General features: G+C 51.1%; 1 protein-coding gene across 2 annotated transcripts; it reads left to right on the forward strand.

Moving 5' to 3' along the window:
* Positions 1-633: 633 nt before the first annotated feature.
* On the forward strand, positions 634-20,650 carry SMO (smoothened, frizzled class receptor). 2 transcript variants are annotated; one of them, XM_034671884.1, is made up of 13 exons: positions 1,400-1,537; positions 11,616-11,732; positions 12,380-12,585; positions 13,341-13,550; positions 13,805-13,977; positions 14,320-14,539; positions 14,626-14,749; positions 16,005-16,097; positions 16,544-16,652; positions 17,456-17,641; positions 18,101-18,249; positions 18,747-18,881; positions 19,127-20,650. In XM_034671884.1, the coding sequence occupies exons 3-13, from the start codon at positions 12,439-12,441 to the stop codon at positions 19,558-19,560; spliced, it is 1,980 nt and encodes a 659-aa protein (XP_034527775.1). In that variant the 5' UTR covers positions 1,400-1,537; positions 11,616-11,732; positions 12,380-12,438; the 3' UTR covers positions 19,561-20,650. The 2 variants fall into 2 exon arrangements, with proteins under 2 accessions (XP_034527770.1, XP_034527775.1); XM_034671879.1 differs by lacking the exon at positions 11,616-11,732 and having other exon boundaries at positions 634-1,537.

The following is a 20,650-nucleotide window of genomic DNA, read 5'->3' on the forward strand; positions in this document are numbered from 1 at the left end:
ACGTTTTCAGCCAGCATATGAGCAGCGAGGGCCATAAAGAATGGAATGGCTTCCTTTGAACATAACCAAAGACATGCCAGGGTCAGTCTTTGGAAACCACGGTTCATACTTCACACATCTGTAGCAATAAAGGCTGATATTGATACGTTTGGTTTCCAGACACCTGCTCTCACAGGTAACAGCAGTCAGGCAGCTGCCCCGAGTGACTCTGAGTTATCTCTCACACAGGTCCTGAGTTAGAAGGACTGAGACAAGCGAGTCTCCCAAACCCTGGTTCTCCTCCAGGGGGCCCCGGGACAAGTTGAAAGATCAAAAACAGAAAAAACCGGCGGGTTGGGGGACCGAGCAAGGATGTAGGCTTCTGGGGACTTCAGGCATCCCCCGACTCTCCCATCGTAAACCAGAAGAGTCTATTCCTGCAGACGAACAAGTCGAACGATCCTCAGGCCGATCAAGGTGCCCGCTGAGTCTGGTTGCAGCTCCCGGCCACGATTTCCTCCCATCTCTTGCCCCAGGGCGGCGAATGGGGTCACCAGAGCCGCCTGGCCCGGGCCCCTCTGGGCACCCGGGACAGTGAAGCTCGCGCTCCTCCTCTCTCGCATCCCCTCCCCTCCTCTTCCCTCCCTCTGCCAGTCCCTCCCCAAGCCGTGGCGGAGGTGGGGCCGGGCTTGGCTCGGCGAGGCCCGAGCATTCCAGAGAGCCGAGCGAGCTAGAGCAACAAAGGAGCCGGGGAGTCAGTGGGAGAAGTCGGGGGGCTGCGGCGCGCTCGGGCGAAGGTGGCGGCTGGGCCGCGGGCTGGCACAGAGGAGAAGCCGGGGAGCTAGTCCCCCAACGCCGGCCCGCGCCTGGCCTCCATCGCAGGGCCGGGAGGTAGTTTTAATGGTGGAAGAAGGAATGGAGCTGGAGATTGGGGGCCCAGGGGGCTCCCGAGGCTGAAGAAAATTTGGATTGCCCGGAGAAAGAGTAGAGAGTGGTGCATCCCGGCCGGGGCCTCAGCCGCCCAACATGGGCCCCGGGGTCCAAAGTTTGCGAAGTTGGGCGCCGAGGGCCCGCGGCGCGCGGAGCGTCCGAGGGGGCCCGGTACCGGACTTGCGGGGCGCACAGGTCGCCTGAGCCACATCCGCGGCCCCAAGGGTTGCGTGTGTGGCCGGGGGGCTCCGGAGAGCGGGCGGGGGCGCCGGGGCTTCTGCTGAGTTGGCGGGTTTGGCCATGGCCGCTGCCCGCCTCGCACGGGGGCCGGAGATCCTGCTCCTGGGGCTGCTGCTGCTGCTGTTGGGGGGCCCGGGCCGGGGGGCGGCCTTGAGCGGGAACGCGACTGGGCCTGGGCCGCGGAGCGCGGGCGGGAGCGCAAGGAGGAGCGCGGCCGTGACCGGCCCTCCGCCGCTGCTGAGCCACTGCGGCCGCTCAGCCCCCTGCGAGCCGCTGCGCTACAACGTGTGCCTGGGCTCGGCGCTGCCCTACGGGGCCACCTCCACGCTGCTGGCCGGGGACTCGGACTCCCAGGAAGAAGCGCACGGCAAGCTCGTGCTCTGGTCGGGTAAGCGCGCGGGAGCCGGAGCCGGGGATTGCAGTGGTGGGATGCGGGGCGCTTGGGAAGAATAGGCTCGGGCCTGAGCTTCGGCGAGGGCGGGAGCTGCACCCGGGAGAGTTGGAAGAACACAGTCGGAAACTTTGGGTGCCGGCTGTAAGCAGGCTGGGACCCTCGGTGAGGAGGGAGGGCGAGGCAGTGGAGGGAGCCGGTCACAAAAGGCCGGAGCAGGGTGGGTGCGCCAAGGATGTGGGGGTGTGTGTGTGTGAAGGGGTGAGGGGCCCATGAGGAGGGGGCTCAGAGCCACCGGAAAGGACGTTTTTTAAGAAATGGAGCTGCTCCATCTAAGTGCTGCTCTGGAAGCGGGGTCCTTGGGGATTCAAGGAGGTGTTTAGATCTTGGAAAATAAACCAACCGGGAAGTCGAGTTGGAGAGGAAAAAAGGAAAGATGGGGTAGATTTAGGCATTGAGGGACACGGCGGGGGGAAAGAACTAAGTGAAATTTGTGACGGAATCGAAACCCCCTGGTGTTGAGTAATTAAACGTTAACCAGAAATTTCCAGAAATCTTGTTTTGGGAGACAGGAAGTCCGGAGAACTGTGATCTTGTCTTGCTTTTACAGGAGATTTCCCTGTTTCCTCATCTGAAAAATGGGGACTCTGATCTTTTTCTGAGGTTGTGAAGGAATGAGGCTATTTTAAGGACTATTTGTGTGTTCTTTGGAAGCTTGGATCCTCAGGAGGGTTCAGGGCTGCAGAAGGACACTTAAGTCTGGGACGTTGAGAGCCTGTGGAAACTTTCATAGTGGTCTGAAGTCCCAGACCACTCACCTCAGGGTAGGATTATGGCCTACCTGAAAAACTGCAGCGTGAACCCAAACAAGTCCTTCCTCAGCAGTGTGGAGTGGATTCTCTCCCCACGTGGTTCTCTTCTGGGTTGGGGGCCTGAGGGGGCCTGGGGAAGAGAACTGGTCTTGTCATCCCTTGCTTCTAGTCAGTGTGATTCCAAAACTGTCCTCGAAACAGAAAAACTGAAAGTCAGACGCCAACTTGACAACCTCCTCCTTTGGACAGGGCTTGGGTGCCCTACATCTCAGTTCTGCCCTGGGGGCTGGTGATGATGGAGCATATGTGGGTTGCCTGTCATTGTCAACTTGGCCACTAGAGTTCTCAGAGTCATTGCTGGATGTTGGACAAAGCTTGTCATTCCTGGCCTGGTATCATTCTCTGGCAGATGCCAGAGGAGGAACTTGGAAGATGGTACCCATGGTGGAGCTACATCCTCAGTGGGTATCAGGTTCTAAAGTCGGCATGTAGGCAGAAGCCATGTGTAATCAACCGTAGCTTTGAAAAATCCATAAGTTACAATTAACATAAGTTCTATGTGATTTTGCCTCTACACTCTTTTTGTGGTAGTATGTTTGTATATATGTGTAACATATAGGGATGCATAGTATATAAGAAGGGACATACCTAGAAAATATAATTTTAGTCTTTAGAGTTATGTAAAAGCAAAAGAGCAGAAGACTGAAAGAATAAAAAAGGAACACGAAAGAAAGGTGTAAGCAGGTTTCTTTGAGCACTACCTGAAAGAAGGCTGCGTTTAGGAGCCAGCAGTATGGAGAATCAGATCTCTCAGCACTGGGAGCTCACTCGGTTCCGAGTTGTTCACACTGAGAGGATATTCACACCCCCCCACCCCTACCCTTCTCTCCTTATTTATTTTGCAGGGACCCGTGGTTGAATTCTGCTAAGTTAAATGCGCGTGTGGTGCTGCCCTTCTGTAGTTCCCATCAAATCAAGGAGGAAGGGTACGGACCTCTTTGCAGTCCCTACTCCTGAGAGAAGCTGTTGAGCAGGCAGAAGTGGTTTTGGCAGGAAAGTTTAGGAATTCGTACCGTCTGCTGGCTGTGCAGTTTCGATCCTTCCTAGCTGGGCCTCAGGTGGGTCAGGGAGGGTCCTGCGGAGGTGCCAGCCTGGAGCCCAGGTCTTTAGTTCACTCTGCAGTTTTCTCTGCTGCCATCATCCCTCAGCTCCGTCACATTGTGTTTTCCGGTCGTTCTTTCTGCCAGATGTTCCGGGCAATGGGGTCAGAAGCAGATGGTGGTGCAAGCTGGGTGAGTGGTAGGTAGAATAAATCAGAGCCAAGTGTAAGAATCACAGACAGGCCTTCGGCTGGGAGCCTCTGGTGAGTGAGCTGTCCTGTCCTGAGTACGTGGTCTTGGTTTGACCGTGTCTAAATGGTCAGTGTCACCGGCTCTTGGAGGTGTTTTTGTGGGTGAAGGATGAAGATGGTCTAGGTTGTCTTCATCTGGTGACTTTTGAAGGTAGAGCCTTCTTCTTCTTCTTCTTTTTTTTTTTTTTAAGCCTCGAGAAGTAACAGCCATCCACTCATTCATTAAATTAGGCATTGGGTGCTTGCTACATGTCAGCCTGGATCAGGTTCTGGGCCCTATAAAGACGAGGAGTACAGACATGATCCCTGCCAACAAGCGGAAAACAGACAAACAGCTTTAGCAGTTCCTGTGAGAGGTATTGTGACAGGGTAGTGTGCTGAAGGAACGCAAAGGACTTTGGGGAGCAAGGGAAGACCCCCAGTGGAACTGACCTTTAGCCTGTGACCTGAGAAATAAGTAGGAATTACCTGAGCCAAGGTGGATGGGAAGGAATAGGAAGAGGAGACAGCATGTAAAGGTGAGGAGGTGACAGGGCTTGGTACTTTGAAAAGAGTGCAAGAATTTTAGCAGAGCTGGATCAAAGCGTGTGAGGGATAGAATTATAAGAGATAAGACATAGAGAGTTAGAAAGCAAAGGGATTCATACCCTGTATTAAGAAGTTTGGATGTTATCCAGGAGATAATAAGGAGCCACTGAAAGCTTTTGAGCAAGGGAGAGATGTAATCATATTTGCATTTTAGAAAGATCTCTTTGAGTATTGTGTGAAGAAGCCGTGGGAGGGGGAAGGGCCTGGAGCCTGGTTGCTTGTCTAGGGGATGGTTGAAGTAGTCCAGGTGAGAGATGACAGTGGTCATGATGGAGGTGGGGGCCCATCATCCAGAGATGATGGGTATGGCTGAAGGAAGTGGACAGATCCCAGAATATCAGAGCTAGAACCAACGGGGCTTGCTGATGAGTTAGATGGAAGGCATGAGTGAGCGGGAGGACCTAGGTTTCAGGCTTCAGGGGAAGGTGGAATTGTTCTGTTTCTCTAAGCTGGGGATGCTGGAGGAGAGGAGGAGTTTGAGGAAGAAAGCATGGCTTCAGTTGGGCCATGTGAGTTAGAGGGGCTCAGTGGACATCTCTTGGAGATTACCAGCAGATTTGGAATAGGAGTTGCTGAAGAGAGCGGCCACTGCGTGCTTCCTCAGCCTAGAGCCTTTGGAAGTACGCCATGGAGCGAGGAAGTTTACAGCCCAGGCTGGACTACTTTCTAGATCTGCAGAGAACCCAGGTCCCTCCTGTATCTTTCGACTCTCTGGACTTGGGTTTATTCAGGCACTCAGCATCTTTCCCCATTACAGTTTGAAATGTCTCTTCATAGGCATTCCAGGCTGACCAGACAAACATAATATCCAGGCCCCGGACCACCTTGGGCCAAATCTGGTTTGGTATATGGGGCAAGAAAGCAGAGACCTGCGGCTGGTGAGGGAACTAGGTCCCTGATGGCCAGCACGTAGCCTCTTTGACCACTGCTGTGCTGTGTGTGCACAGTGATGTGTGGCCTTGCTGCCTAGCCGGGGGCCGCCAGTAGAAGAGAGCCAGAGAAGCTGGCAGGAGTTTCTCTTTTCCTCTCAGACATCTGGTTGAGGTGATGAGAGGAGGGATGTTGTTGGTGATGGTGGGTTGTTTGCAGGGGCAGATCAGAAAGAATTTCCCGAGAGCTATTCCCAAACCTGGCTGATGAGGAGAATCAGTTAAGATACGTGTATTTGGAAAGTATGAAAATACAGAAAAGCATCTACTGGCCCAAGTTTTAATTTTTGCTTTAGAGTTTTCACGTTTTAATTTATTTTTATTTATTTATTTTAAAGATTTTAAGTAATCTCTACACCCAACGTGGGGCTCAAACCCACAACCCCAAGATCAAGAGTTGCACGCTCCTCCGACTGAGCCAGCCAGGTGCCCTGAGATTTTTAACTTTTTAATTGTAAAATGCTGTGTGTATACAGAAGGTGCATAAAACACAGAGGAACTAAATAACAAATAATTATAAAGAGACACCTGAGTCAAGAACTAGATCATGCCGGGCCACCAGAAGATCCCCTTTGTCTTTTTCAATCACATCTCCTTCCATTCAACTCTAGAAGTAACCACTACTTTAATGTTTTTGATTATCAATTCCTTTTTCCTCTACAGTTTTTTCATCTAGTTTTGGAATCCCTAAGCAGTACATTTCAGTTTTGAATGTTTTTGAGCTTTAAGCAAATCATGATATGTGTTTTCTTTTGTCTTTTATGTCGGCTTCTTTTGTTATACATTCTTTTGTAAGTAAGATTTATCCATGTTATTGCAGCTCATTTTTTTCATTGCCAAACGGTATTCCGTTGTAGACTATGTCGCAATTTATTAATCCATCTTGTTGTTGTTAAACATTTAAGTTGTCTCCAGTTTTTGGCCACTGTGAATACCATTGCTGTGAGTATTCTTCTGTGCATATCCTGTGCACCTGGGTCAATTTTCCCTAGGTACCTACTTAGAGGAATGGGATTTCCAGACAGTAGGGCATGCATAACCTTCAGCTTTACTGGGTAATACGAAGCAGTTCTCCAAAGTGGTTGTACCAACTGAGGTTCCCCAGTAATCCCGTAGAAGAGTCAGCATTGCTCCACGTGTTTCCTGATCCTCAGTGTTGTCAGCCTTTTACATTTTTGCCAATCTGGTGGCTATATTGTGGTATGTATTTATGGTTTTAATTTGCATTTCCCTGATAACTAGTGAGGTTAAGTACCATTTCAAATATTTGCTGGCCATTTGGATTTCTTCTATTATGAAATGTCTGTTCACATCTTTGGCCCATTTTTCTATAGGGCTGTCATTTTCATAAGATTTGTAAGAGTTCTTTATGCTGGGTGTGAGTCCTTTATTGGTTGTAGGTGTTGAAAATATTTTCTGTGGCTTGCCTTTTCATTCTCTTTGTGTCTTCTGTTAAACAAAAGTTCTGAGCTTTAAGGTAGTCATTTATAAAACTTTTTATGATTAGCGCTTATTGTCTTATTTTAAAAAGTCCTTTCATGGGGAGCCTGGGTGGCTCAGTCGGTTAAGCATCCTACTCTTGATTTTTGGCTCGGGTTACGATCTCAGAATCCTGAAGTTGCCCTGTGTGGGGCTCCCCGCCTGCTTCCCCTCTCTTTCTCCCTCTGTTAGATGTAATTTTTTTCTCATCCAAGTTCATGGGCCCCTAAATCTCTCTGAGAATCCTTTGTGAGGGGCACCTGGTTGGCTCAGTCGGTTAAGCATCTGCCTTTGGCTAAGGTCATGATTCCAGAGTCCTGGGATCGAGCCCCGCATCGGGCTCCCTGCTCAGTGGAGAGCCTGCTTCTCCCTCTGCCTCTCCCCCTAGCTTCTGCTCTCTTTCTCTCACTGTCTCTCAAATAAATAAATAAAATCTTGGAACTCTTTGTGAGTTCCAAGCCAAGAAAAGAACCTCCACTGTTTTTTTGTTTTTGTTTTTATTTGAGAGATAGAGAGAGAGCATGAATGGGTGGGGCAGAGGGAGAGGGAGAGAGAATCTCAAGTAGATTCCGCACTGAGCAAAGAGCCCAATGTGGGCTCCCTCTGACCACCGTGAGATCACGACCCCTCCACTATTCTTATAATGCTTATAGTATTTATGGTATAGCAGTATCTAATAGAATCTGGGCTATTCTTGACCCTTTGTGTTTTAATATAAAAATAGTTGCTGGTGATTTTGATGGGGATTACATCGAGTAGGCAGACTAATTTGAAAAAAAAAAGACAACTTTACAATATTGAGTTTTCCAATCATTTCATTATATATTTCTGTCTGTTTAGATCTTTCATTTCCCCAAATTTTTAATTTTTGTGCCGTGTTTAAATGTCATTTGTTAGATTTAATACTAGGTACTTGATTTTTAAAACACTATTATAAATAGTCCCTTTGACATTTCATTTTCTGTTCGTTGCTGGCATTTAGAAATACAATTGATTTTGAATCCAGTAAACTAGCTAGATTTATTCTATACACATAGACATCTCATTTGTGAGTAATGAGTTTTGTATCTCCCTTTTCAAGACGTGTATCTTTTAATCTTTATTGCCTCTTAATGCACTACTTAAGACATCCAGTACATTGTTAAATACATAGGGGTAAAAGTAGCGGCATCCCTTATCTCTGACTTTCTGTGTTCTAAAGTTTTTCCGTCCTTCACGATTACATATGATGTTGAGTGTAGGTTTCCTGTAGCTACGTTTTATCAGATAAGAAAGTGTTCTTTTATTCCTAATTGGCCTGTTCTTCTTTTTATCGTGGATGGATGTTGGACTCTATGACTAATTCTACATCTACTGATACCATCATACGATATTTTTCTTCTTTAATCTGTTAATGTGGTAACTTGCATTGATTGAATTTCCTAATGTTAAGCCAATCTCAGAACAATGGTTTTCAACTTGACTGATCATCAGAATCACACAAAAAGTCATTTTTAAAGTTTCAGTTGTGGCAGGGGCGCCTGGGTGGCTCAGTCGGATAGGCATCTGCCTTTGGCTCAGGTCATGATCTCAGCGTCCTTGGATTGAGCCCTGCCTCGGGCTCCCTGCTCAGTGGAGAGTCTGCTTCTCCCTCTCTCTCTCTGCCCTACCCCCAATGTGTGCTCTCTTTTTCTCAAATAAATAAAAATCTTTTTAAAAAAGTTTAAATCATGCCAAATATTTAAGAAGTCTATGAATATAGAAAATGCCAAGACTAATAGAACACCTATGTCTTTATTTTTTCTTTTTGTTTCAGATTTTAATAAAATCAAAGAAATAAAATAATACAGATAAAGTTGAGGTCCCCTTTCTTCTTGTCTACAGTTTTGTTCCCTTCTCTTCTCTAGGGAGATTCCCCCATCTCGGTAATTTGCATACTTATTTTTTTAAGCTTAATTACTCCTAAAAAAAATTGGTAGTATGGGCACATAGGACAGAATTCAGAAGTAACAAAAGTTAAATCCCTCGACTTCTTCCAGCTACTGACTTCCCCTTCGTAGAGGCAACCGCCAGTACTGGTTTTTGTGTGTCCTTTCAGAGATATCCAACATATGTTTAAGTGTAGATGTGTCCTTAGTTTTTTTCCTCCTACAACCACTAGGAGCCTGCTCTTCAGACTGTTCTCACTCTACTGCATCCATGTAACAAGATCCATTGGAGATAGTTTGATTTCAGTGCAAATAGTTCGACCTTGCGTAGTGTCTTATTATGTTGATATATGATGTTTTATGTTGCTGGTCTCCTATGGATGGCTGTGCGTTCACACAGTCCTACTCTTTTGCTGTTACAAACAACGCTGCAATGAATAATCTTATGTATTATCTTTGTAAACATGTGAAGTGGGATCGCAAGTATAAAATTTTGATAGATAATACCAAACAGTCTCTGCAAGTGTTTACTAATTTCTGTTCTTACTAAAAATATACGTGCCAGTTTCACCCACATTCTTGTCAATACAACGTTTTCGGGGCACCCGGGTGGCATAGCGGTTAAGCGTCTGCCTTCAGCTCAGGGCGTGATCCCGGCGTTATGGGATCGAGCCCCATATCAGGCTCTTCCACTATGAGCCTGCTTCTTCCTCTCCCACTCCCCCTGCTTGTGTTCCCTCTCTCGCTGGCTGTCTCTATCTCTGTCGAATAAATAAATAAAATCTTTAAAAAAAAAATACAACGTTTTCAACTATTTTGATCTTTATCACTCTAAAAGTTTAAAAATTCTATCTCATTGTAGCTTTATTTCACATTTAGTTCATTAAGAGTGAGATTGAGGGGCACCTGGGTGGCTGAGTCGACCGACCTTCAGCTTCAAACCCTTGGTCTGACTCTTGGCTTCAGCTCAGGTCATGATCTCAGGGTGGTGGGATGGAGCCCCATGTCTCTCTCCCTCCTCCTCCCCCCTGCCCTGCCTCCTGCTTGCACTCTCTCTCTCTCTCTCAAATAAATGAATACAATCTTAAAAAAAAAAAAAAAAAGAATGAGGGGCACCTGCGTGGCTCAGTCGGTTAAGCATCTGTCTTTGGCCCAGGTCATGATCCCAGGGTCCTGGGATTGAGCCCCACATCGGGCTCCCTGCTCAGCGGGGAGCCTGCTTCTTCCTCTCCCACTCCCCCTGCTGGTGTTCCCTGTCTTTCTGTGTCTCTCTCTGTCCAATAAATAAAATCTTAAAAAAAAAGAAAAGAATATATATTTTCTTAAGTGTATTGCTTTTCTTATGATCTTGTATTTTACTCTACTGAATTATCTACTTTTCTGAAGTCTTTTTAAATCTTTTATAGCTTCTGGGTTTTGTGTCATACTTCAAAAAAACCTTCTCTATTTCAAGATTTTAAAAAACATTTCTCATCTTTTCCTCTGGTACTTTAATTTTTAAAACACATGTAGTCATTTTGATTCATCCAGAATTTATTTTTATGTAAGAAATGGGGTAAGGATCCAAATTATTTTTTCCCCTAGATAGTTCTTCAATTGTCTTCTAAGATTTCTTTAATAATCTGTCTTTTCCTTGGGTAGTTTATTTTTACAGTACAAAACAATATTTTAAATGAAAAAAAAAGAAAAGCAACAAAATTCCACATTTTTAGAAGTTGATTACTGCAAATATCACAAAATGCAGAAAAACAACACAATATTTTTATTAATCAACTGCTTGCTACTCCTCTGGAATACATTTTACTCCAGTGAGCTCCCGCCATTTTAAATATATTTTTCAGTAGGCATCCAGTAACATTCACTTTTTCTTTGTTGTACAGTTCTATGAATTTAGACAAACACATAGTTAGGTAACCAGCCACTACACTGAAGATAGTGACAATCCCATCAGATCCAAATATTCCCTTGTGCTGCTCCTTTGCAGGCAAATTCTCCTCCTACCCAACTCCTGGCAACCTTACTGCTGTGTTCTCCATCCATACTGACTTGGTCAGAATTTCTGAGAGCAGGGTTCTCCATCTAGAATGATAAGGGTCCCCAGGTGATTCTGATTTGAGTCGGGTCTGGAAACAGTTAACTGAGGACATTGCTTCTTCTTTTTTTTTTTTATAAGTCAGTTTTGTTTTTTTTTTAAGATTTTATTTATTTATTTGTCAGAGAGAGAGCACACGCACAAGCAGGGGGAGTGGCAGGCAGAGGGAGAGGGAGAAGCAGGCTCCCCACTGAGCAGGGAGCCCAATGTAGGACTCGATCCCAGGAGTCTGGGATCATGACCTGAGCTGAAGGCAGACGCTGAACAGACTGAGCCACCCAGGCATCCCACGACATCACTTCTTGATGGGAACTTGCTCTGTGGCCCTGGGAATAGGCTTGTGGTGGTGGGAGCTGTGAGTGGTCAGAGATCTCAGATGAGTAATAACAGCAAATATTTCCTGGGCACCTACTATCTGACAGGTACGATGCTAACCACATTCAATGCATTATCTAACTCTTCACATTTCCACGAGGTAAATCTATTATCCCCACTTCACAGATGAGGAAACTGAGGCTAGAGATAAATTTGCCCAAGATCACACAGCCGGCTAATGGTAGAGCCAAGGTTTGGGGACCTAGGGAGGCTAATTGCAGTTTCCATGCCCCATATCTCTCTACTGTATTGCCTCCCTCCCAAAAAGAGCAGGCACCTGCCCCCACCACCCCCAGCCTGGCAGTGTGGCAGTCACCCAGTTTGGTCTCACGTCCTTAGAAGCCTCTCCTAATACAACTTCTTGTGTGGGCAACATGTGTTCCTGAAGCAGGGATGACTCAGGAGGGCAACGAGGGCAGAATGCTGAGTGGGCCCAGCCCCTGGGGAGCAGGGTAGAGGCCTGGGTTGGGCCAGGGGCGCTGGGAGACCTCCACCTGTTTCTGTCTTGCTGACAACACGTTTCCTCCCTCTGCACTGGACAGAGCCTCCTCTGTTTCTCTCCATCTGATTTCCTGTTTCCTCCTCTGGCTTTGGAGTACCTGGCTCCCCTGACTACCTCTTCTTAAGCTCCCACCTGTTCTCTGTTTCACCTCAGCTTGGTAAGAGAAACAAGGATCCTGGGGTCTGGGCGAGGGGCAACATCTGGTTCTGGTGCGTGGGCCCTGCGAGGGGTGGGTCCCACCTCCCTTTTCCCTGGAAGAGACATGTAGAAGGTTTTAAGGATGCCCCTGAAAAGGTAAAAGGCAAGTCGGCTTGGGGTTCTCAGCCAGAGGCATAATACTCCCTAGCAGGGCATTTGGAAATGGAGGCTGCTTTTTAAAAACTTAAATTGAATTGCAATATACATTCAGAAAAGTGTGTGGATCACAGGCTTGCTTTTCACAAGGTGAACACACACATGTAACCACTACCAGATCAAGAAATGGAACATGACCAGCATCCCAGAGGCTCCCCTTCTGGCCTTCTTCCAGTCACCAACCCTGGAGTAAGGGCAAAGGGGGGCATTTTTTGGTTGTCATAATGACTTCGGGGTTCTGCTGGCATTTAGTGGGAAGGGTCTAGGGAGGCCAAATATCCTGCAGCACAAAGAATCATCCTGCCCAAATGCCCTGTTGAGAAACACTGTGCCTGCCCGCTCTAGCATTGTGGCACAGAGACTTGCCTGAGGCCTGGGAACAGCTGTGACTGTGGGTCAGCGTGGGGAGGGGTTTCACGGCAATGTATCCACACTGTTGCCTTCCCACAGGCCTCCGGAACGCCCCCCGCTGCTGGGCAGTGATCCAGCCCCTGCTGTGTGCTGTGTACATGCCCAAATGCGAGAATGACCGGGTGGAGCTGCCCAGCCGCACCCTCTGCCAGGCTACCCGAGGCCCCTGTGCCATCGTGGAGAGGGAGCGCGGCTGGCCTGACTTCCTGCGCTGTACCCCCGACCGCTTCCCCGAGGGCTGCCCGGTGAGTGCTTTGAGGGGGCAGGCCCCAGGCCTAGGGCAGGGCCCCCACAGGAGGCAGGGGCAGGGGAGCCCCACAGCCTTCTCTCCTGGGAGACCCCACATCTGCAGCCATGGGGTCAATGAGCCACAAACCCAAACTGACGCTCACTGGCTGGGCCCGTCTGTTAGGGATTATCTGTTACTTATAAAAGATAACTGCGTTCAACAAATATTTTTTGAGCACCTACTCTACTAGGTGTTGGGGAGTTTGTGGCCTCACGGACGCCAGGAGCTCCTTCTCCAAGAAGTTTATCACGTATTTAGGGGTCAAGGCATGCACACGTAAAACAGCTAGAGATGCCAAGATGGAGGGTGGGTGATCTCATTCTGGTGGCCAAGGAGAGGTGGAAGTCATAATAATAATAACAGCAATGATTTTGGTAATAATACTAGTTATTTTTATTTACTACCAGCCAAATACCATATAAGCAGTTTACATCTATTTATTCATTTAACCCTTACACCATACCCTGAAGTAGCAATTGCTATCTTAGAGCTGGGGAAACTGAGGCAAGAGAGAGGTCAGATAATTTGCCCCAGGCTATTGATATAATTGTCATGGAGTGGCCAGGCTGGGATTCAAAAGCTGGAAGGTTGTCTCCAGCCTGTGCTCTTGGGCACTCCGCCGTGCTACCCTGATGCCTCGTATTAAACCAAAGAGCACCCCTGGGCCTCCTGCTCCCTTTTGCACTGGCTTCTCCCCTTCCCTTGTGCCAGAATGAGGTGCAGAACATCAAGTTCAACAGTTCGGGCCAGTGCGAGGCTCCCTTGGTTCGGACTGACAACCCCAAGAGCTGGTATGAGGACGTGGAGGGATGTGGGATCCAGTGTCAGAACCCGCTGTTCACCGAGGCCGAGCACCAGGACATGCACAGCTACATCGCAGCCTTCGGGGCGCTCACGGGCCTCTGCACGCTCTTCACCCTGGTCAGTGGAGGGCAGGCCTGCGGGGGGGGGGTGTCAGCGGAAAGGGGGCCTAGAACCCACAGCCTAGAAAGTGGGAAGGAAGTGGATTGTCAGGCAGCTGGACTATGGGGGCAGAGGGAAGCGGGGAGGGGATAACCTGGTCGGGTCCCCAGGGAAGGGTCTGGATAGGAGGGGCCCGGGGTTCAGACAAGGGTGTCTGTGGCAGCAGAATCACCCTGACCTCATAGAACGGCCCTTTCACTTCTCTCTCCTAGGCCACGTTTGTGGCTGACTGGCGGAATTCGAATCGCTACCCTGCTGTCATTCTCTTCTATGTCAACGCGTGTTTCTTTGTGGGGAGCATTGGCTGGCTGGCCCAGTTCATGGATGGCGCCCGCCGGGAGATCGTCTGCCGTGCAGATGGCACCATGAGGCTTGGGGAGCCCACGTAGGTGTCTTGGGGACCCAGAAGGAAGGGTGAGGGGCAGAAGGCTGAAATGTGTGTTTCCCACAAAAGGGACAGGTGGGGCTTGAAAGTGAGATTTCAGTGTACGCTTCAGCTCTGCTTGTGGTGCCCGAAGATTCCAGCGTTAGGGCTATGGTTATTGGCATCTGCTCCGGGGGGCATGTTCCATACCCTCTTTGAATCCCACCTGGGTCCTGTCTCTAAGCCCTGACTCCTAGGGAACCTCCAGACCTTAGAAGCCAAGGATCTGGGGACAGGGTGGAGAGAGCAGATAAAGGAAGTACAGAATGACCTCCCCAGCTGACCCCTCACGTGTCCGCACAGCTCCAATGAGACCCTGTCCTGCGTCATCATCTTTGTCATCGTGTACTACGCCCTGATGGCTGGTGTTGTCTGGTTTGTGGTCCTCACCTACGCCTGGCACACCTCCTTCAAAGCCCTGGGCACCACCTACCAGCCTCTCTCCGGCAAGACCTCCTACTTCCACCTGCTCACGTGGTCACTCCCCTTTGTCCTCACCGTGGCAATCCTTGCCGTGGCCCAGGTATGGCGACTGGTAGGGGACTGGGGACCAGAGCGGAGTGGGCTTGGTGACCCACTGTGTCCCTCCCCCACCCCTTCCTGCCGCAGGTGGATGGGGACTCCGTAAGTGGCATCTGTTTTGTTGGCTACAAGAACTACCGATACCGCGCTGGCTTCGTCCTGGCCCCGATCGGCCTGGTGCTCATCGTGGGAGGTTACTTCCTCATCCGAGGTGAGTGAGCAGCGGGCCAGCACCAGCCAGGCAACAAAATGCACTGAGCACCTGCTCTGCGGAAGGAGGAGCAAGGAGCAAGGCAGCTTGCTGCCTTGGCGGTGGGACCTCCGTCGCTCACCCAGGGTCTCAGTGCTAATGGAAGGTGCCCCCTCTGGGCAGACACAGTATCATGGCTCCTTGGGGTGCGGCAGCCCTTTTGTGCTGGCCAGAGAAATGCAGCCGCTTTCTCCAGGGCCTTGGGCCAGAGCTCGCAGCCTGTTGCACAGATCCTGAGCTGGGATCTAGCGCCTGGCCTGTCCCCATTCACCAGCTCAGGGCCTTCGGTCATGGCAGTCCTTGCCACCTTGCACAGTGTGTGCACCCTGAATTTCTCTCTGGTCTCCATGTCTTGGAGCCAGGCTCTTCATCCGCTTCCTACCCACAACGGTTTCCACAACACTCACAGATTTGCTGTTCCCTCATTTCCCGTCTGAAGCCGCCGCCTCCACTGTAAGCCTCCGTCTCTTCTTAGCCCCTTCTTGTTGCATTTTCTTTGTAAACTTCAGCCCCCTCGCCCTGTGCTGTCAGCCTTCGGTTCAACCCACGCCTCTTGTTGGCAGTCTCGGGGCCTCTGATTCATGTTTCGTATCTGTGCGGTCCTGTACGGTAGGCACCGGCCGCATGTGTTGAAACCCGTCCAGATTGAGATGTGTCCTGAGTATAATATCCGCGCGGTATTGCAAATACTTAGCACAAAGAAAGCAAACTAGCTCATCAGTAGTTTGTTATATGGAATCTGTGTTGAAATGTTAATTAAATAAACAATGACATATTGTTTATGAAATGTGTGGAAATTAGCCTCCCTTGCATCTTTTTACTTTTTTAATGTGGCTGCTAGAAAATCTGAGATTATGTATGTGGCTCACGTTGCATTGCTGTTGGCTAGCCTGTTCTTGCGTCTCTTTTTAATGCCTTTTCCATCAGCACTGCTTTGACCTGGCTGCCTTACGTAGGGGTGGCTGGAGCCAGGACAAGGCACCTTCTCTCTCTTCTTGTCTCTTTCTCTCTGTTCTTGTCTGTCTGTTCGGGGCTCTGCCCCGGTCCTTCCAGGGCACAGCACATCTGCCACCACCTGTGCTCCCTTTCTCCAGTGTCTCCAGTTCCCCAAGCTGTAAACCATAGGAGGGAGCAGACTGGGGACTCCCTGCCCCACCCATCCCTCCCGGGAGAGTGGCCTCACCCCACTAATGTCCGCCATCTTCCTTCTATCCAGGAGTCATGACTCTGTTTTCCATCAAGAGCAACCATCCTGGGTTGCTGAGTGAGAAGGCTGCCAGCAAGATCAATGAGACCATGCTGCGCCTGGGTGAGTGGACCTCAAGGCCTTTACTGGCCAGTCCAACACTGTCCCCTCCTGGGGCTGTGGGACCTGTGGGATAGGGTCTTGGAGGACGCAGTGTCAGTGGTGCAAGTTAGCAGCCAGGGGGACAAGACAAGGCTTTGGGGAGTGTGTGTGTGTGTGTGCGCGTGTGCGTGTGCGTGTGTGGTGATGGTGGTAGCCACTCAAAAGAAGGGGGCCTTCTTGGACAGAGGAATTCAAGTTCACGCCAAGATCGCTTCCTCGTGGCCACTGCTCCACAGTTGGCTGACGTGCCCTTCAGGCCTCGTGTGGGACAATACAGCAAACTGAGCCTGGCATGGATTCACCCCAGACTCAGCTATCTTTCAGGCCTGAGGGGGCAAGTACCTTGTCCCCACTGCTGCTCCACACCTTGGATAGGTAATGCTCTGCCCACCCCTGGACCTCCACAGGCATTTTTGGCTTCCTGGCCTTTGGCTTTGTGCTCATCACCTTCAGCTGCCATTTCTACGACTTCTTCAACCAGGCTGAGTGGGAGCGCAGCTTCCGGGACTATGTGTTGTGAGTGCAGAGGTGGGGGCTGGGGGGCAGCTGCCGTGGGAGCTGAAGCCTGGACTGCAGAGATCGCCCTTCTTGCCCCTCAGCAAGGGTCTGCCAGGTCCCTGCCTCCGATGGCAGGTGAAACTGCCCACCTTGCTCTGGGCGCCCGAGATGTCATTTGCTCTGTAATTTGCAAGCACGGCAGACAGCTCTCCTACCCTGGCTCAACTCTGCCCTCCTCTCTGCACGAGCCGCGGTCTGGCTGGTGTGTTTGTAACTGTTAAGCCCTCTCATGTGGGGGCTTCTCTGATGACTCTGTGTTGGCCACTCTCATTCTCACGTACTCTGTTACAGAGCTCTGCACAGAAATAGTTGCCTCGCCAGGATAGGTTAACGACCTGCTAATACTTGCTAGCTTTGTCTGTGCTTTTCTGTGTCACCGTGACGATGAATCTGAGCGTAAGGCAGCTCACCCGCTGAAACCCTTGCTGATGGCAGGAACAGCAGTTACAGGGCTCATTAAAAGGAACACCAGTCCATGTCCCGACTGCCTCCGGCTCTTCCTTAAGGGCTCCAGCTTCCAGTCTTTAAACCACACTGATGGCTGGTTCTTCCCCAGAGATTTGATTTAATTGTCTGGGGTGTGACCCAGACACTAGTAGTTATTAAAAGTAACTCTAATGTCCCAAGTGACTCTAACAAGCACCCAGGGTTGTGAATCATTGCTGTGGGGCTTAGCTCTTTCTGAAGTCTTTGGATGGATTTTCTAGGTACTACTCAGGAGACCCAGAAACCCTCAACTGTCTGCTATCCCCCTGCCACAGGTGCCAGGCCAATGTGACCATCGGGCTGCCCACCAAGAAGCCCATCCCCGACTGTGAAATCAAGAATCGCCCTAGCCTCCTGGTGGAGAAGATCAACCTGTTCGCCATGTTTGGAACCGGCATTGCCATGAGCACCTGGGTCTGGACCAAAGCCACGCTGCTCATCTGGAGGCGCACCTGGTGCAGGTGGGGTCAGCAGCCAGCTGGTTCTGACCTTGTGGCCTTACTTCTCTCAGGCTTGGTGTCCCCACCAACAGGTGTTGTGGGCTCCATGGTCCCCCAGCAGTCTTGGGCAGGCTGGTTTTCTAAGGGTCTGCGCTGAGCTGCGTAAGGCTGCCTTCTCTGTGGCTCACCACTGCCCCCTGGTGACACCTCCTGTCCTTGGGAGGACTGATCAAGTGCTGAGCCAGCTTCTGGCATCTTCTACGAGTGGAATGATCAGAGTGATTTGAGTACTGGGCATACAGGAGCCCCGAATTCTAGGCCCACTTCTTTGCAGAGGTCTCTACACCTCAGAGTCCTCGAGGGACTTGGGGCCCTCTGGAGGCTACTTCCCTGGAGGGAATGGCTTCACTGGTCTTTCACGAGGTTTGATGGGAAGAGGCTGCTCCTCCACTTCCCCTCCCCCACCTCTTCTGCTCTCAGGTTGACTGGGCAGAGTGATGATGAGCCCAAACGCATCAAGAAGAGCAAAATGATTGCCAAGGCCTTCTCCAAGCGGCGTGAGCTGCTGCAGAACCCAGGCCAGGAACTCTCCTTCAGCATGCACACTGTCTCCCACGATGGGCCTGTGGGTGAGCTGTGGGCCCCTTTCCTCCACTGGAGCCACTCAATACCCATAGTACCTGGGCCCCATCCCCCTAGGCTGGTGTGGACACATGGACTGTCTGGAAGGCTGGGAGGAATAAAGCACCCCGGCCTCTCCTCACACACTCAACTCTGTCCAGTCCCCCTTCCATCCCTGGCTACTCTGCCCTCTCTTTTTGCTCCTGGTTCTGCCTGCTGGTACTTTGGTTTCAAAAGGACTCATCTCCCTCTCCCTTCTGTCCTCTCCAATTGTTCTCCCTGGGCTAGAGTAAATCAGGGCTCCAGGAACTGGATTTCTGGCCTCTAGTGAGGCCCTACTCTTCACACTGGGACTGGGTAGATCGCTGTGATTACCTGGGTGGGCTTTCTGGGCTAGCTGGACGGGGAAGGAGCTGCTGGGAGAAGGTAAATGTGCTGAGTAAGGGAGGAGCCATCCAAGGACTGGGCAGTCATGATTCCCTAGCCTTTCCTTCCATCCCCACAGCGGGTTTGGCCTTTGACCTCAATGAGCCCTCCGCAGACGTGTCCTCTGCCTGGGCCCAGCATGTCACGAAGATGGTGGCTCGGCGAGGAGCCATACTGCCCCAGGATGTGTCTGTCACCCCTGTGGCAACTCCAGGTATGAGGGATCAGGCTTCTGTAGGAAGGTGGGGGCATGGAGGCTGGGGGTTCTTGGGACCGGAGCACCAGCAGCTGCCAGAGGGGAGGAGGAAGGAAAGGCCCTGGTGGGTCTAGAGTGTGGAACTGAGGCACTGGAGACCTAGAGTTGTGGGTCACAGAGCTCAAAAGTAGGGGTCTGAGGACAGAACGGGTGATACGGACAGAGCCAGCCTCCCAAGCTCACGTTCTCTCTCCTGCCACCAGTGCCCCCAGAGGAAAAAGCCAACCTGTGGTTGGTTGAGGCAGAGATCTCCCCAGAGCTGGAGAAGCGCCTGGGCCGGAAGAAGAAGCGGAGGAAGAGGAAGAAGGAGGTGTGCCCCCTGGTGCCACCCCCTGAGCTTCACCACCCCGCCCCGGCCCCTGCGACCAGCGCCGTTCCTCGCCTGCCGCAGCTGCCCCGGCAGAAGTGTTTGGTGGCCGCAGGTGCCTGGGGAGCCGGGGAATCCTGCCGACAGAGAGCTTGGACCCTGGTCTCCAACCCTTTCTGCCCAGAGCCCGGTCCCCTGCGGGACCCATTTCTGCCCAGTGCCGCAGTTCCCACGGCCTGGGCTCAGGGCTGCCGCCAGGGGCTGGGGCCCGTTCACTCCCGCACCAACCTGATGGAGGCCGAGCTCGTGGACGCAGATTCAGACTTCTGACCCTGGAGAGCGGGGCCGGGGCTCGGAAAGAGGAGCAAAGACCGTTCTGAGGTGCTTCATCCCCCCTGAGAGTGCCTCCCCAGGATCTTGTCTTCCGGAGAACCCGAGGGTGCAGTGCCCTCCCAGGAGGGCTCTCTGTGTCTGGCTCCTGGCAGTGGGACTGTGGGGAAGGGCCCTGACGTCTCCACGGGTGGGCCTCATCCGGGGAAGGGCCCTGGAGCTCAGGGTCCCTGTTTCTGCCCCGCCAGCTGGAGTCTGGCTGGCGGTATCCATCCGCAGCTCGGTCATGGGATAGGCAGAGCTTGAGGGGGGACAGTAATGGTAGAGGCGGAGGTGACAGTACCCAGAGTGGGCTGTGGTGGCCAACGAGGCAGCCAAGCCTGTGCCTGGCAGATGAGGGCTGGCTGCCCTTTTCTGGCACTCTCAGACCAAATGCGTTTATTGTGTCATAGCCCTTTGTCTAAGTGGGGACAGGGCTCCCTTCTCCCTCTTCCAGGTGGTTGTGGAGCTGGAAGTGCCCATTCTCACAGGGGCTATAACCTCTCTCCACAGGAGTCCAGCTGGCCCGACCCCAGGCCAGTAACCCATCCTGTGTGCTCCTGTACCCTCCTTCCCCTTTCCCATTTCAGTTCAACCAGGCCAACCTCTTCCTGTTTCCCGTTTGTCGATTAGGACCCAGAACTGCTGCATGTCCCCCCCCCCCCTTCTGATGCTGGGCTCCATCTCCAGGTGAGAGATTGGCTCAGCTCTGGAGCCTGGCGTGGGGTAGAAGCAGTGAGTGACAGGGAGCCTCTGGGCCCAGGAGAGACGTGTGTTATCTCTTCCATCCATCCAGTGGGGGATGGATCCTCTGACTTGAGGGGCTACCCTGCGAGGCTGCTGGAGCTTCAGCCAGGCAGGAGAGCTTCCTTCAACTTCCACAACTGGTGGGTGAGGAGATTCCCACTTCTCATAACTCCTAACTATGTCCCCGAGGCCCCAATTTCAAGAACCAGACAGCAGGAAGCCTTAGGAGCTGGCTGGGTTCCAGATCGGGGATAGGGATGGGGAGACGAAATACAAACAGTAAATAAAAGGTTTTTGTATAAAA

This window comes from Ailuropoda melanoleuca, chromosome 1 (genome assembly GCF_002007445.2).
Source record: "Ailuropoda melanoleuca isolate Jingjing chromosome 1, ASM200744v2, whole genome shotgun sequence".
Classification (NCBI taxonomy): Eukaryota; Metazoa; Chordata; class Mammalia; order Carnivora; family Ursidae; genus Ailuropoda; species Ailuropoda melanoleuca.